Source organism: Ascaphus truei, chromosome 20 (assembly GCF_040206685.1).
Source record: "Ascaphus truei isolate aAscTru1 chromosome 20, aAscTru1.hap1, whole genome shotgun sequence".
In the NCBI taxonomy this organism is placed as follows: Eukaryota; Metazoa; Chordata; class Amphibia; order Anura; family Ascaphidae; genus Ascaphus; species Ascaphus truei.
The window spans coordinates 4,161,264-4,177,477 of NC_134502.1; the positions used below are offsets into that span (position 1 = coordinate 4,161,264).

Sequence of the window (16,214 nt, forward strand, 5' to 3'; positions counted from 1 at the left end):
GGGAGGGTGTGTTTGTGCAGGGAGGAAAGTAGCCTCCTGCACTAGGCCAGAAATCTCCCCTTAGGCCCCAGCTAGACCCCACTCCCCTTCAGCTTGTGACTGCTTTAGGGAAGGCCCCTTAGGTAGGGACTTTGCCCTGTTAGCAGTCAATTTGGTCAGTTCAGTCAGTGACATAGCTGCAGTGCTGTGTGCTCTGACAGGAAGGGTCAGTGTACAAGGAATCATTCTCTGCAGAGACAGAGACTGTCTGAGCGGTGAGCTTGCTCAGAAGGAGACCCCCATCGCTGAGGCTTCGGCGCTGGCCACAGACGGGTCCTCTTCCACAGTTCTGCGATACCCGGTTGCAGGAAGCACCGGGCAGGTATTATCCATGTCACCAAGTGCACCACCTATACTTTTCATCTTAGTCGGCAGCGCTGTCCCACACGTGGGTTGGGTTGTGGGACTCTTGGGACTTTGTGTACAAGGACTTTGGGAATACTGTGTGGGGTTAAGGCACTGTGAGGTGTGTGGATAGTGCTTAGTAGTGTTACAGAGTGACAGTGAAGTTATGTACTGTTGATGTCATATTGTTGATGCATGTGTATTGTGTTATCTGCCCATATAGTAAACCTGTGTTATATATATCTTGGTGTATGTGGTTCATATATGTGGGTCCTGTGTAGGGGACATTCTACACTCCTAGAATCCTGCACAGGTGGAGGCGCTGTAATTAGAAGATCATTCCAGAGGATTCACCCCAAGCTCTCACTAGCGGAGGCTCAGACCTCCTGTGAGCCTGACAGGTATACTGCACCACACCTGGTAACATATAGGTTCCCCCTCACATACACTCTGTATGCGATTGGGTGGGGGAATACCCGTTACATACAAATAACACAATTATTACATGTAAAATTACCCGATGGTTTTGTAGTTAGCCAGCCAATACCATTGGTTGATTTTGCATTTTCTTTTAAAAAGACTTGGACTTAAAATGTTCTTGAGACAGCGATTTTTTAAAACAGATTTTAGTTTCCTGATAACCGAGTTTATTTGTGAGTTAATTATCACTTCACTTTTAATAAGGAAATTAAAAAATGTGTATGTGGCAAAAATAGTGCAAAATAAGAATAAAATCCTGCGCAGCGCCGGTCTGATCATTTAGCTGTAAGTGTCACAAGACGCAGGTATGGGCTGCCGGCGCGATCCAGATTAACCCCTGGCGTGCTGACCCCCTGTGGCACGCTGCTGCTAATATGTGTCTGCACGTTGGGTAGGTGGGAGCGGTAAAGCACTAATCAGGCACAGTGTGTCAGGAGCCGGGTTACACACAGAGGTCTGTCACTGTCTGGTTACACTGTGTTATACTAGTTTGTGTCACACCATGCACTAAAAGTAACGTAGCAGGGATTTATTGCTGCAGGATCACGCTAGTTAGTGCTTGAGGGCACCGTGGGGGTTAGGGGATCTCCTCCGGTGAGTGAGGTGCTTATTATATGGAGGGGTTCAGCTATACCTGTATGGGGGATGCAGGCTCCTGTTAGCTGCAGGTTGCACAGGGATTCAAATAATAAATAAATAACAAGCAGCGGTACTGTGTGTGTGTGTAAATAACAAGCAGCGGTACTGTGTGTGTGTAAATAACAAGCCGCGGTACTGTGTGTGTAAATAACAAGCAGCGGTTCTGTGGGTGTGTAAATAACAAGCAGCGGTACTTTGTGTGTGTAAATAACAAGCAGCGGTACTGTGGGTATGTAAGTAACAAGCAGCGGTACTGTGGGCGTGTAAATAACAAGCAGCAGTACTGTGGGTATGTAAATAACAAGCAGCTGTACTGTGGGCGTGTAAATAACAAGCAGCGGTATTGTGGGCGTGTAAATAACAAGCAGCGGTACTATGGGTGTAAATAACAAGCAGCGGTGCTGTGTATGTGTGTGTGTGTGTGTGTGTATGTGTAAATAACAAGCAGTGGTACTGTGTGTGTGTGTGTGTAAATAACAAGAAGCGGTACTGTGTGTATGTAAATAACAAGCAGCGGCACTGTGGGTGTGTAAATAAGCAGCGGTACAGTGGGTGTGTAAATAACAAGCAGCGGTACTGTGGGCGTGTAAATAACAAGCAGTGGTACTGTGGGTGTGGGCAGGAATCACTGCACACAGCAGAATAACAGGAATAGAATAAACGCTCATTGGGAGGTGACAAGATTAATAAGACTATCAGATATTATATTATTATCCCACGCGCCTTTAAAGCTGCCGTCCCACCTAGGGCCAAAATTACTCAGCGGCAGAGTTATATCCGGGGAACTGACGCATCTCTTTACAGTATCACACACCTAGAAATATTGTGATAACATTTATTAAATGAGATGAGAGACGCGGTGAGATAAACACTTGTCTGACAAACATTCTCAGGGAGAAGCAGGAATATGTTATTCTGCATCATACAATTCTTATATTATAAAGCATTTCCATTTACTGGCACAGCACAAACATATATATGTAATGGGTATACGCTCCTATATTACTTCTATACGCTCGCTCCCAGAACAGGAACTAAACAAAGATTAACGCAATCAGATATCCCCAGGACAGGTATGTGAGATATATATATATACACATTGCAAAGTGCTGAAGGGCCCTCTGGGTAACTGATTAATACATGAGATATATTCCCCTGTTCTCTCCCTCGCTCACTGATTCCCTCCCAGTATATTCTTATTTCTATGTGCTATATTATATATACTGTTTCTATGGGTTCCCTGCTGGGCCGGGATCAGTACTCCTAGCTCCTGATTCTGACCCAGCCTTTCTCACATACCCAGAACGCAGCATGAAGAGGCTCAGTGAAGGTGGCAGTGACGGTGTGTAAGTGTCTGATCGGGTCACACAGCTGATAAAAGGACAGCCGCCCAGCCTCATAGTTCAGGTATATTCCTAATCTCTGCGAGGGAGACTCTGGATATATCCGTGTATATTTTGAGTTATGTACCACTGAATGATTATTATCCCACATGTACAAACCCCAGGACTTCTTATTCTCTCCTATGAAGGACTGATTTCCTTTCCTTACTATACTGGGATAGGAAATCCCTACCCTCCTGTCCCCTGAGTCACTGATCTCCACCTCCCAGTAATGTCGTCCTGAGGAAAAACTCCTGCTGCTTAAAACCTGATAAAACCCAAATCTCTCTGGTGTATTTGGGCGTAACTGGTTTCTTTTTGACCAGGATGCAGTTTTCAGGTCACCTGATACAGATACATCATCAGCAGCTGTATTTACATCCAGTAATATGCCTGAATCCCCCTGCACACAGAACCCGCTCTTTGCTTTTAGATCAGTCACAATATCAGCTAATCTCTGTAAGGTCAGTGGGATCAGAACCTCATCCAAATCCCCTACAGCAGGGACCTTATTACCCTCTCTCTCTCTGTCCTCAGCATTGTCTGATTCCCGTCCCTGTAAGACAGTTAGTGGATCAGTGATGTTGCTCAGCTCCTCAATGTGAAGCATCTTCCTGGACAGCGCGTCCTTCTTTATTTCCAGCTGCTGGATTAGATCAGAGACTCGGAGAGAAACCTGCTCTTCCCACCTGGTGATCTCACTCAGGACTCGCTTCTCTAGGACTTCCAGCTGTGCCCTGATGTCCCTAATCAGGGCAGTGACTCGGTCTGTTACCCCGGCTGCTTTCTCTTGCACGTCTCTCTTCTGTCCCTGCAGACTCTGGGCCCTTTTCTCAGTCTCCTCTCTCACTGAGGTCAGTTTCTCCAGAACATGTCTCAGTTTCTCCTTCTTCTCAGAGGCCTCATTCAGCGGCTCCACCTGGTGTCCCCTGTGCTCTCCAAATGCGAAGCAGGACACACAGATACAGGCAGCATCCTCAGTGCAGTAATACTCTAGGAGCTTCTTGTGGACGGGACATTTCCTGTTCTTTAAGGAAGTGGTTGGCTCAGTTAAGACGTGTTCCTCTGACTTGCTGTGTCTCTCTAGGTGAATATCACACAGGGAGGCGTCACACTGCAGACATGTTTTAGCAGCGGGTACAGAGGAGGTAACACAGTAAGTGCAGAAGATCACAGCCTCCTCCTGCTCCGGCTGAGTAGAAAGGAAACGCTCCGCTATGTTACACAGCTTCAGGTTCCTCTGCAGTGCAGGACGCTCCTGAAACTCTGCTCTGCATTCAGGACAGGTATAAAGTCCAGATCCCTCCTGGGAATCCCACACACTCCCAATACAGCCCTGGCAGAAGTTATGCCCACATCTCAGCGTTACAGGCTGGGTATAAGTGCTCAGGCAGATGGGGCAGGTTAGCTCCTCTCTCAGACCAGCAGACGCCATGCTTGGAAGCAGCAACAGGAAACGAAACTTACATTCCCTTATTATTCAGCACACAGGGGGCGGGGAGTTTGTTACTCAGACTATTAACCCTATAAGTTCCTGCCTGCAGTATACAATATGAGGAATAAGAGTAGTTAAAAGAATATGCAGCATGTTACCTATCTGTGCTCACATGAGGCGTTTGGTGACATGTGACAGGTGTTGCACTTCAAGGGTTAGGTATCCTTTTAAGTCAGCTGTGTGTTATACACCTCAGCATGTTCCTGCATTACATGGGGACCCAGTAACACATAAGACGAGCATTGAGAGGAACGTACGTAATAAATTCTATACTAGACTATATACCCGGGAGCTTATAGTATCCCCGTCTGTCTCTACATGAGTCATCGGAGCAGAGAATTTAGGTATTGTTACCAAAGCAGGAACAGGACCTAAGAGCCCATTACAGCGCCCCCTCCTGTGGTCAAAGTATGTGTCAGTTGTAACAGGACTGGTTCAGGGACAGAACCTATTGTAGACCAAACAAGTAAGTGTAGCCCTTTTTCTGACACTCTAAGCGACTACGGGTAACTGCACGCACCTGTGTCTCCAGGAGATCTGAGCCTCCGCTAGCTGGGAGCCTGGGGTAACACTTATTAGCGCAGCGCCTCCACTTACCCAGGATCCCCGTGATGTAAGATTCCCCTGGGCAAGAAACATAGCAACACAATTGCGTGCAACCAGTTTTACTGTGTGTCACAATTATCTTATAACTCTATATGAACCATGGCTGTGACACAAAATGCATACACTTATATTATAACACTAAACACGATACTTATATTCTAACGCTGTTAACTGAAGATGTCCTTATAACACAAGTGGCTCGGCCACACCCCTAGGGAATATTGTCCTGTACAATAGTGGCTCAGCCACGCTCTTATGAGAATGCCTCTGTCCCGTCACCGCGTGCCCCACACACCGTGTCCGTGTAGTAATAATAGAACGATAGCTGCGGGTACTTAGGCCTTTGGCCACTCACTAGTGTCCCCAAAGTGTTACGCCTAAGGCAGGATCAGCGCCTGTTGACCGGTGTTTGTGCACTTGACGTAATTAATACCTTCCGGTCACGGCGGTGACCGGTACCACTTCGCAAAGGATCAGACGCATCCGACCCTTGACCTCCAGATGTTGCGGTGTCCAGCCGTCTGGTCCCAGATGACTGTAACCGCCGCAACTCGGTGCTTTGTCCCTAACTAATGTATAGTAGGGTGACAATCACTTCCACTATAGGGCGTCCCTGCAGTTCAGCAGCCTACTGTGACTCACGGGATGCTCCTAAGGGCCTGCGGGGGTAGCTGTCCTATGCAGGCGGGTCACGGACCCCCTGCACTCACACTACCTCCTTCAGCTCCTTCCAGATCTCCGCTGACTAGCGTGGTCTCTCCCCCACGCTTCCCTTTCCTGTTTCCGTAAACCTAGCCTTATGATTGGTTCCTCCCGTCAGGTGACCACTCTAGGGCTCATGGGAGTTGTAGTTCCCCCACGGAGCCTTTTCCTTACAGGCCCGTCGTTCGCGCGCTTCCATTGCGCATGCGCGACCTTTCCACTTTCTCAGTGCCCTGGCAAAGTTGCGCAACAACATGGCGGCGCCCTGTACTAGCGCGCCGCCGCGGAACCTGCCACACTCCCACCGAGCGCACGCAGGAGATTCCTAACACATCCCTACATAAGCATATTAATGGCCCCTCGTTTATTGACTAGGAATATTGGATTATTAAAACACTTTATTATAAGTAATAAGTAGAATAAGTGGGGCTGAATAGGCACATATATATATACTGAAACACTAAGCACACTACGGATACACAGCAGGGGGCTCTCAGATATGACGCCCGGTATAACGTACTGAATCTCGGGGTTACAGGTCCCTGGGGAATAGTATGAGCGGGCGATGTGCATATCACAGGGATTGGGGTATAAGGGTTATTGGCATTATATTCCCTTTGCACCCACTGGGTAATACTTCTGTACCCCCCTATATGCCACCTAAACTGATGGCTGCTGGTGCCGCGCCCGCAGATAATGGCGCTAATTGTAAGTAATAAGTTGCTTACGTGACGTTACAATGAAGCTGACACCGTGTGTCTCACACGGGGTTAATAAGTATTGATGCCCGTGTGTGTTTGGGCAAACCAGGACCCCCAACAGAAATTATGGGGCCCAGGACAAATGAAAGGCGCAGGGGACCCCCCCCCCCCCCACAAACCCATAGCGCACCTACCACGGAGAAATATTTTTTAGCGCGAAACTTTTACTTATCTGTTTTTCTTATTCAAACAATGGATGAATCAGACCGCGCTGCTCAGTGATTACGCGCTGTGTAAATTAGATGCGCAGGTGCAAAAGGGGTGAATATTATAGTACCCAGAACCCAAAGAAGGGCCCACAGAACCCCACTGATCGCTCTCATCGCTATATTCACAGAACTATTGCCTGATAAACACCTTCTAGGTTTGCACGCGTGTCTGTGTTAGGTATGTACAGATATACCGTTACACGCATGTAACCACACCATGGTAACGTGAGGAACCGCTTGCTATAGTGCGTATCCACTGCAAACCCAGCTGCCCCACGGAGGGTAATTAGACTGTAGAGATTATGCATTAACATTGCAGCAGTATATCTGTATATACCTAACACAGACAAGGCTGCAAACCTAGAAGGTGTTTTTGGATGCATGGTAACCTTATATTGTAGTGCAAAGGGTTAATAATTCCTACACAGGTTGCATTGTGGTTCCAGATATATGATGTAGGTGTCATAGTGTAGCTGCTCCCTGTGGATCAGCAATAGGCACACACACAGCACGCTGCTCCTCGCTTTACCAATTATGGCTACACTAGTATAACAATATATCTATACTAGCTGATATACCCGGCGTTGCCCGGGATGTAATTTTGGGGGAGCGGGCGACAGGGTTGGGCTTCCCCCCCCCCTTGACAGCTAGGTGGGTGACTCAGTTGACTGAGTGTGTATGTGACTGTGTGGGTGGATGGGTGACTGAGTGGGTGGGTGGGTCGGTGACTGAGTGGGTGGGTGGGTCGGTGACTGAGTGGGTGGGTGGGTCGGTGACTGGGTGGGTGGGTCGGTGACTGAGTGGTCGGTGACTGAGTGGGTGGGTGACTTTGGGTCGGTTTGACTTTGGGTCGCTGGGTGGGTGGGTGACTTTGGGTCGCTTGACTTTGGGTCGCTGGGTGGGTGGGTGACTTTGGGTCGCTTGACTTTGGGTCGCTGGGTGGGTGGGTGACTTTGGGTCGCTGGGTGGGTGGTTTTGGGTCGCTGGGTAGGTGGATGGGTGACTTTGGGTCGCTGGGTGGGTGACTTTGGGTCGCTGGGTGATTTTGGGTCGCTGGGTGGGTGGGTGGGTGATTTTGGGTCGCTGGGTGGGTGGGTGGCTTTGGGTCGCTGGGTGGGTGACTTTGTGTCGCTGGGTGGGTGGGTGACTTTGGGTCGCTGGGTGGGTGGGTGACTTTGGGTCGCTTGACTTTGGGTTGCTGGGTGTGTGGGTAGGTGACTTTGGGTCGCTGGGTGGGTGGGTGACTTTGGGTCGCTGGGTGACTTTTGGTCGGGTGTGTGGGTGACTTTGGGTCGCTTGACTTTGGGTCGCTGGCTGGATGACTTTGGGTCACTGGGTGGGTGGGTGAGTGGGTTACTTTGGGTCGCTGGGTGGGTGGGTGACTTTGGGTCGCTGGGTGGGTGACTTTGGTTCGCTGGGTGGGTGGGTGACTTTGGGTCGCTGGGTGTGTGACTTTGGGTCGCTGGGTGGGTGACTTTGGGTCGTTGGGTGGGTGGGTTACTTTGGGTCGCTGGGTGACTTTGGGTCGCTGGGTGGGTGGGTGAGTTTGGGTCGCTGGGTGGGTGGGTGACTTTGGGTCGCTGGGTGGGTGACTTTGGGTCGCTGGGTGGGTGGGTGACTTTGGGTCGCTGGGTGGGTGACTTTGGGTCGGTGGGTGACTTTGGGTCGGTGGGTGGGTCGGTGACTGGGTGACTTTGGGTCGGTGGGTCGGTGACTGTGGGACTTTTTCTGGGTCGTGACTGGGTGGGTCAGTGACTGGGTTGGGTGGTCGCTGTTTGGGTGAGTGACTTTGGGTCGGTGGGTGAGTTTGGGTCGGTGGGTGGGTCGGTGGGTGGGTCGGTGACTTTGGGTCGGTGGGTGGGTGACTTTGGGTCGGTGGGTGGGTCGGTGGGTGGGTGACTTTGGGTCGGTGGGTGGGTGACTTTGGGTCGGTGGGTGGCTCGGTGGGTGGGTGACCTTGGGTCGGTGGGTCGGTGGGTCGGTGGGTGGGTGACTTTGGGTCGGTGGGTGGTTGGGTCGGTGGGTGGGTCGGTGACTTTGGGTTGGTGGGTGGGTCGGTGACTGGGTGACTTTTTTTGGGTCGGTGATTGGGTGACTTTTTCTGGGTCGGTGAGTGGGTGTGGGTGAGGTCGGTATGGGGTCGGTGGTTGGGTGTGGTCGGTGAGTGGGTGGGGTCGGTGAGCGGGTGGGTGGGGTCGGTGAGTGGGTGGGTGAGTGGGTGACTGGGTGACTGGGTAAGTGGGTGACTGACTGGGTGACTGACTGGGTGGGTGGGTGACTGACTGGGTGGGTGGGTGACTGACTGGGTGACTGGGTGACTGACTTGGTGAGTGGGTGACTGACTGGGTGAGTGGGTGACTGACTGGGTGAGTGGGTGACTGACTGGGTGAGTGGGTGGGTGACTGACTGGGTGAGTGGTGGGTGACTGACTGGGTGGGTGGGTGAGTGGGGCAAAGTGGGTGAGTGGGGCAAAGTGGGTGAGTGGGGCAAAGTGGGTGACTGGGGCAAAGTGGGTGACTGGGGGAAAGTGGGTGACTGGGGGAAAGTGGGTGGATGAGTGAGTGAAAGTGGGTGAGTGAGTGACTGGGTGGATGTGTGGGTGACTGGGTGGGTGACTTTGACTGGGTGACAGTGGGTGGGTGGGAGACGGTGGGTAACTGGATGACAGTGCATGGGTGGGAGACGGTGGGTGACTTACCTTGACCGGGTGGTGTTTCCTGGCGGCAGACGGTTCCCCTCCTGGCACGGATATCCCCGTGGCATCAGGCTGGGGGCAAGAGGTGGGTTCGGAAACTGGCGGGGGGGGGGCAAGAGTGGCAGGCTGGGGCAGGAGACCCGCGCCACGTCAGGGTGAGTGCAGGTGATGGTGAGTGCAGGAGGCCGGGGGAGTGCAGGAGGCCCGGGCCGCGCTTCCCCTCCGTCCGGGAGCGCACGGGATAGTGAGTGCAGGAGGCCGGGGGAGTGCAGGAGGCCGAGGGAATGCAGGAGGCCCGGGCATCGCTTCCCCTCCGTCCGGGAGCGCACGTGATAGTGATTGCAGGAGGCCGGGGGAGTGCAGGAGGCCGGGGGAGTGCAGGAGGCCCGGGCCGCGCTTCCCCTCCGTCCGGGAGCGCACGTGATAGTGCGGCTGGGGATGTTGCGGAGCGTGCGGGTTTGGGGGAGGTGGGGGAGAGAGTGAGGGGCACCGAGAGAGGGGGGAGGGGGGTGTGGAAGGTGATCTGCGGTCCGACTGACGGGGAAGAGTGAGGCCAAGCAACAGTGTGTGTGTGTGTGTGTGTGTGTGTGGGTGTGTGTGTCTCCTTTGGCCCGTCACTCCGCCTCAAGCCAATGAGAGGTGTGCGGGGGCGGGCGGGCCAAGGGAGCAATCTCATTGGCCTGAGGCCTGAGGCGGAGTGACAGGCCAAAGATCCAATGTGATTGCCCCTAGACACAGGACAACCAGACACGCATACAACACTTTCAGAAATATATAAATAGATAGATAGAAGCTGAGCGGACAGCCAATCATCGCGTGGGAACTTTCCCGAGCAGCCAACCAGAACCAAGCCGGCTAGAAAATCCAGGTCAGCGGGAAATGTGAAATAGCTAAGGGACATACGCAAGCTGCCACATACCCCCCCAGCTATCCCAATGCCACCCGCTGGGCAGGCTCCACCAGGTCTGGCAGAACAAGTGGCATCCCGGAGGACGGCCATTGATCTCCGGACCTGGTTCTCCTCCTTCCCCGCTGACCAAATGCTGTCCCCACCTCTGGGCTTCCTCTGGCTGCTCTGAACTCCGATGTTCAGCAGACATACCGGCGCCTATGGGTTTGCTCGGGCTGCCTGTTTGGACATTGGTTCCGAATGTTTAAACATATTAAAACTATATTTGAATACACACTGGGTCTCGGGGATCCCCGTCAGCGATGTGGGACTTTAGGGGAAGATCTTGGGGGTACAGGGAACAGAAAAGGAAAAATGTTGTCTCTTTATTTCTGCTGCCTTATCCCCCCTCACACTTTTCCTGTGACTCAGTTTGGACTCTCAGAGTCCGCCCCCCCCCCCCCCAGCCTTATATACGGTTGGGGCACCCACAAACCCTATACTGGTTGTGGGTCACCTTGGCACTAGCTGGGGTACCCCCCTTTCCCTAGGGATTCCCTCAGCTACAGGAATACATATGTATCCCTGTGCCTCATTGTCTGTCTGTCTGTCTGTCGCGGGAGACCAGGTCTCCTAACACATTTATATTTCTGGGATCAGTCACACGGCAAAACCAGGGAAAGAAAACAAACTGATCGGCGCCGCCCCACTGGTGAAATGTAACACAACACCGCCACCCGGTGGTGGATAGGGTCAATAGCACCTGAGCAATAAACAGAAGTAAAATAATAAGAGTTATTAGCAACAAATAAAATAAATAAAAATCTTTAACAACTACTCACCCTCTGAAAAGAAGCAGCCGGTTTCTTCAGCAGATGTATTAGGATCGGCCGTCGGTCTGTCACAGCCCTATACATTACGTGTAGCCATGTGCTTTCAGGAATCTGCTTCTGGGTTTAACAAGCCATGTATCTGACTTCACACGTACTTAAGGTATTTTATAACATGCGGGGTAGCCTTCAATGTTTAAATAATAACTACGAACGGTCATTTTTTTTTTTTTTTTTTCAACTTTCTGTTTATTATTTTTCAGGTATAAATCATACAATCCACATTGCATTACACTGTCCTGGTGGACAGACTCTACATCAGACATACCACATTTAACAGACAGAGGGAAGGGAAGACAACAGGACATAGACAGGTAGAGGGATAAGGGGAGGTGAGAGGGGGGAAGGGGGGGTTGGGAAGGCGTTCCCATTCGCTTCCTGAATCCCTCTGTCAGACGGTCACCACCAACTCACGGTGCTGTGACTCTCCCACTTATTGGGGTTTTGAAGCGTCAGCTTAGACCTAGCACCCTCAGTCTTCTGAGTCCACTCTGTCGCCTTGTCTGTGCATCCAAGGAGAACTCATTTTGTCCTATTAAAGCCAGATGGTGGCATTGCTCAGCCCTGGGATATCCGTCTGAGCTAACCAAGGCAGCCAGACTTTTTGACATTTTGAGCCAGTGTCGTTAACCAGACTCGTTAACTTTTCCATCTGGCATACAAACCAAATTCGATTTCTAATTTTGTCTACTGATGGAATTGCGTTCTGGTTCCACAATGCTGCGATCTCGCACCGCATAGCCGTTGCAAAATGTGCTATTAATTTGTTCCCCGTTCTCGAGACTTCGTCTGTGGGTTTGCTTAGGAGGAACAGCCACGGGTCTAGCTGAATTTGGAGGCCCAAGATCCTCTGCAGCCAATCTCGGATCTGTTGCCAAACTGGCATAAGCTTCGGGCAGGACCACAGCATGTGCACCAGATCACCTCTTTCCCTGCACTGCCGTGGGCAGAGCGGGGAAGCGCCTTTGATAAATTTAGCTAATCTGACTGGGGTGAGTGTCACGGTAGCTTGCGACAAGTTGTAATTTACACCAAAACTATATATAAATATATATATACCTGGGTTTGAACTGGGACGAGACTTAAGATATGATAAATATAATTTATTCCTTGATAAAGGTGAACACAACAGATATGTACAAATAACAAGCAAAATATAGACACTTACGTAAAAGGGAAATGATGAAGCAGTCACAGCTGGACTGGCAGTTCATACAGCACTCTTCATAGTCATAAAGACACCCAAAAGCATGAAAAGACCTCGGGCAGGAAGACAGTGCATAGCGTTTCTCTCAGCAATCAGGAAACCATTCAGGTGGTATCAGGTAACCATATCAGCAAACGAAGACAAAAGATATATGGGTGGACAGCAGTTTATAAATCTTTTTCCTTCTATTCTTAACCTTAAGCACAGGGGATTGGTTTACAATTACCTCCAGCCACTCACTAACGTGGGTAAGCATTCTGACCCATGCCCCCCTGCTAGTTGGCACATGCGCAGTAGAACTCTGGGGGTCTCATTTCTGAAGCCCCACATTTACATCAGGAATGCCAGCCAGTCTACCATTTGGAGTTCTGGCAGGAAAACCTTTGTTGAAAGGTGTTAACTGGAACACTTAAGACCTGCCCTGGTTTGGGCTTCGGATAAACAGTGAGGGTGATAAAACTCTTTGAACAGCACTTAAATCCTAGACATAGTGGCGTCCCCAGGGCCATCTGCTACCTTATGGCCCAAAAGAATTTCCTCTGGGTCTTTGTCCATACCTTAAGATACACTATTAAGCATAAAACATAAACGTATTAAAATATCCGGTTCCGTTAGGTTTAGCAGGTCCAAACTTCCCAGTTCGCATTGCCAGAACTGGGACACCATATGGTCCAAAAAGAGACTTGCTACGACCTAAGAAACCGGAGTTACACAAATGCACATTAAATCATTTTAATACAAAAATCTCCATTGAAAAAGAAATCTCAGCTTTTCACTAAATCCCCATTGAAAACAACGGGCAGCTCCGCCATAGACTTTCAATGGTAAATCGCCGCCATTGAAGTCAATGGGGTTTTCTGCCATTGAAGTCTATGGGAAAAGCCCCGAACTTCAAGGGGGTCCATACTCCGTCTGGTGGGTCTGAGGGGGCTGGAAATGGGCATGCATTAAAGCCGGAATCTTGGCTACATGTCACCCAAATCCCATCCCTCTGGGCATTCCAGAACCGGAGATATGGACTTACACATTTCAACATTTTACACTTAGTCATTTTTCTGAGCTGTTTCTGCCGCCGCCATTGAAGCCTATGGCGCGACCCGCTCTATCTGGTTCGACCCTTATCGGGGGATCCAGGATTCGGGGACCCGGTGGTGGTCGAGTGGGGGGACGCCTAGGAACTAGGGGCAAAAAGAATTCTATCCCTAGGTGCCCTAGAACTGTTTATTCCCCCGCTAATTGACGTTGAACTTGACCCAGTGATTTTAGCTCTTTTGAAGGACATTGTATCCGCTTTGCGGTTTGCGGTCTGGACGGCAGCCAACTAGGTTACCTCGAGGCATCTCCATTGAAGTCAATGAGCCCATTGACTTTCAATGGGAAACCGCCGCTCTTCCTCTCGGACGCCACCTGCTGGTCACTACAGGAAACAGGACTAAAACAGCACAAATTCCTATTGAAATGCATTGAGCCCTAATGGCGTCCAATGGGGACCTGCAAAATGGTGCCTGAAAAGGCGGGAAAATTACACAAAGAGCTATAATCATTAAAGAACTATTAACCCTTGTGCTCCCGGATGGATTCTAGTGTGTGTGTGATGCAAACACTAAGTAACCAGACATTATAATGGAACAGGGGAACATGCATTTACATGTCATAACAAGGGTTACATCACATTTCTGGACCTCAGCCCAGTTAACCCCTTGTCTCCCGGTGCGGTCAGGGGTGGCCAAATGGAGTGCAACCCCTTTAATCCCGGGCCAAATCCCCTCCATCGTCACAGTGAGATACCACCTCAACAATACCTTATATGAGTTCTCCTTCAATGTCGTGCAGATAGAGCTACTGGCAGCAGCTTCAAATATTTCAGTCCAGTCCTCGTCTTCTAGTGTTTCATGTAGGTCTGACTCCCATTCACTCATGAATCTGGGTCTGATTATGTCGTCATTGTCAGTACCGACCACCTGTCTGTATAGAGTGGAGATCAGTCCCCGCGTGTCGGTGCCCCACACGCAGAGCCTTTCAAAATTCTTTAAAGGTGGTCTCCCTGTGTGTTTGTTGTAAAATGCCCGGACCTGGAGGTACCTAATAAATTCTGTGTTAGGCATGCCTGTTTCTGACTTCAATTGGTCGAATGATTTAATAGTGTTTCCGCCCTCCAGGTCTTTTAATCTATGGACCCCTAATTGTCGCCAGAGCGGAAAATTCTTCCCCTCTAGTCCAGGAGCAAAATCCGGGTTACTATACAGAGGGGCCATTAATGTGTGTTTAGAGGTCAATGAGCAACTATATTTGGACACCTCCCAGACCGCAAGTGTGTTGAGCACTGATGTCAAAGGCTCTTTTATATCTTTTATTCTTTTTTTCGGGTACCAGATTAGATCCCTGAGCTCCAGTGGGGCGCACAACTCCCTCTCCAGTGACGCCCACCTTCGCAGCTCTGGGTCACCATGTCATTGCGTGATTTGGCACAACTGCGCCGCCTTATAATAGGACAACAAGCATGGCACTGCCAGTCCTCCCGCTTCCTTAGGTTTCTGCATGATTGCTGCCTTTATCCACGTTTTTTTGCCTTTCCATATAAATGTTGTTATTGAATTTTGTAAATCTTTGATCTCGGATCTTACCACGGGTATCGGGAGAGTTTGAAACAAGTACAGTATCCGGGGAAGAATGTTCATCTTAACACTGTAAATTCTGCCTAGCCATGAAATACCATATGCTGACCAGTCTCCCAATTCCTTTTTCAGAGTCCCTGCTAGACTGGGATAATTTGGTTGATATAGGGAGGCTATCGTTTTTGTGATATTCACCCGTAGGTATTTTATGGACTTGGACCGCCATTTAAACTCAAAATTGAGTTCTAATAGTTTTTGTATCTCGTCAGGGATGTTCAAGCCCATCGCCTCAGTTTTCGACTGGTTGATCTTGAAACCTGAGATCTGGTTGAACCGCCCCAAGAGCGCAAACAGGTTGGGGAGGGAGGTGAGCGATTTAGTAATTGTCAGGATAATGTCGTCTGCATATAAAGCTAACTTGTGCTCCTGTGAATGAATTTGGACCCCCGTTATGTCTCTATTACTACGTATGTGTGCTGCCAGTGGTTCGATGCATAAGGCAAAGAGCAAGGGCGAGAGCGGGCACCCCTGCCTCGTCCCACTTTTGATTGGAAACAACTCGGAGGGGAAGCCTTGGTGAAGGACCCTCGCTGCAGGAGCTGTGTATAATGCTTTTATCGCCCTTAAGATCTTTTCCCCGAATCCAAATGCCCCAAGTGTGGTGTCCAGGTATGGCCAGTCTACCCTGTCAAAGGCTTTCTCCGCGTCCAGGCTTAACACCAAACTCCGAACCTTGCTGGCATTGACAAAGTCAATTATATCTATTACCCTTCTGGCATTATCGGCCGCTTGTCTATCTCTAATAAAGCCAACCTGGTCCGGATGGATCAGCCTAGGCAGGACAACACTTAAACGATTGGCCAGTAATTTAGAATAAATTTTAACATCCGAATTTATCAACGAGATCGGCCTATAACTTTGGCAATTTGTGGGATCTTTGTCCTTCTTGTGAATCAAGGAGATTGACGCCTGGAGCATCTGACCCGGGAAAGGCTCTCCCGCCAGTACCCCGTTAAATAACCGGAGCATGTGTGGAGCTAGTATTCCTATAAAAAAAATTTAGTACAGATTAGAGAACCCGTCTGGGCCCGGGGCCTTGGAAGACTTTAAGTTTTTGACTACGGCTGTCAGTTCTCCCCGTGTGAAATCACCCTGTATCGCCTCCCGCTCCAACCTGCCTAACTGCGGCAGTGCAGCATCTGCTAGGAACTCCCGCAGTCTGCCCCTTGTATATACATTATGAACCACCTTCTCCCCGTT

General features: G+C 50.1%; 1 protein-coding gene across 1 annotated transcript; it reads right to left on the bottom strand.

Moving 5' to 3' along the window:
• Nucleotides 1-2,326: 2,326 nt before the first annotated feature.
• LOC142471257 (E3 ubiquitin/ISG15 ligase TRIM25-like) lies at nucleotides 2,327-4,346 on the bottom strand. Its single transcript, XM_075578065.1, has one exon. The coding sequence runs from the start codon at nucleotides 4,318-4,320 to the stop codon at nucleotides 2,767-2,769; it is 1,554 nt and encodes a 517-aa protein (XP_075434180.1). The 5' UTR covers nucleotides 4,321-4,346; the 3' UTR covers nucleotides 2,327-2,766.
• Between the last annotated feature and the right edge of the window lie 11,868 nt (nucleotides 4,347-16,214).

Bases quoted from the DNA above. Each gene is read 5' to 3' on its own strand.
- LOC142471257 (XM_075578065.1), bottom strand. From the start codon at position 4,320: ATGGCGTCTGCTGGTCTGAGAGAGGAGCTAACCTGCCCCATCTGCCTG.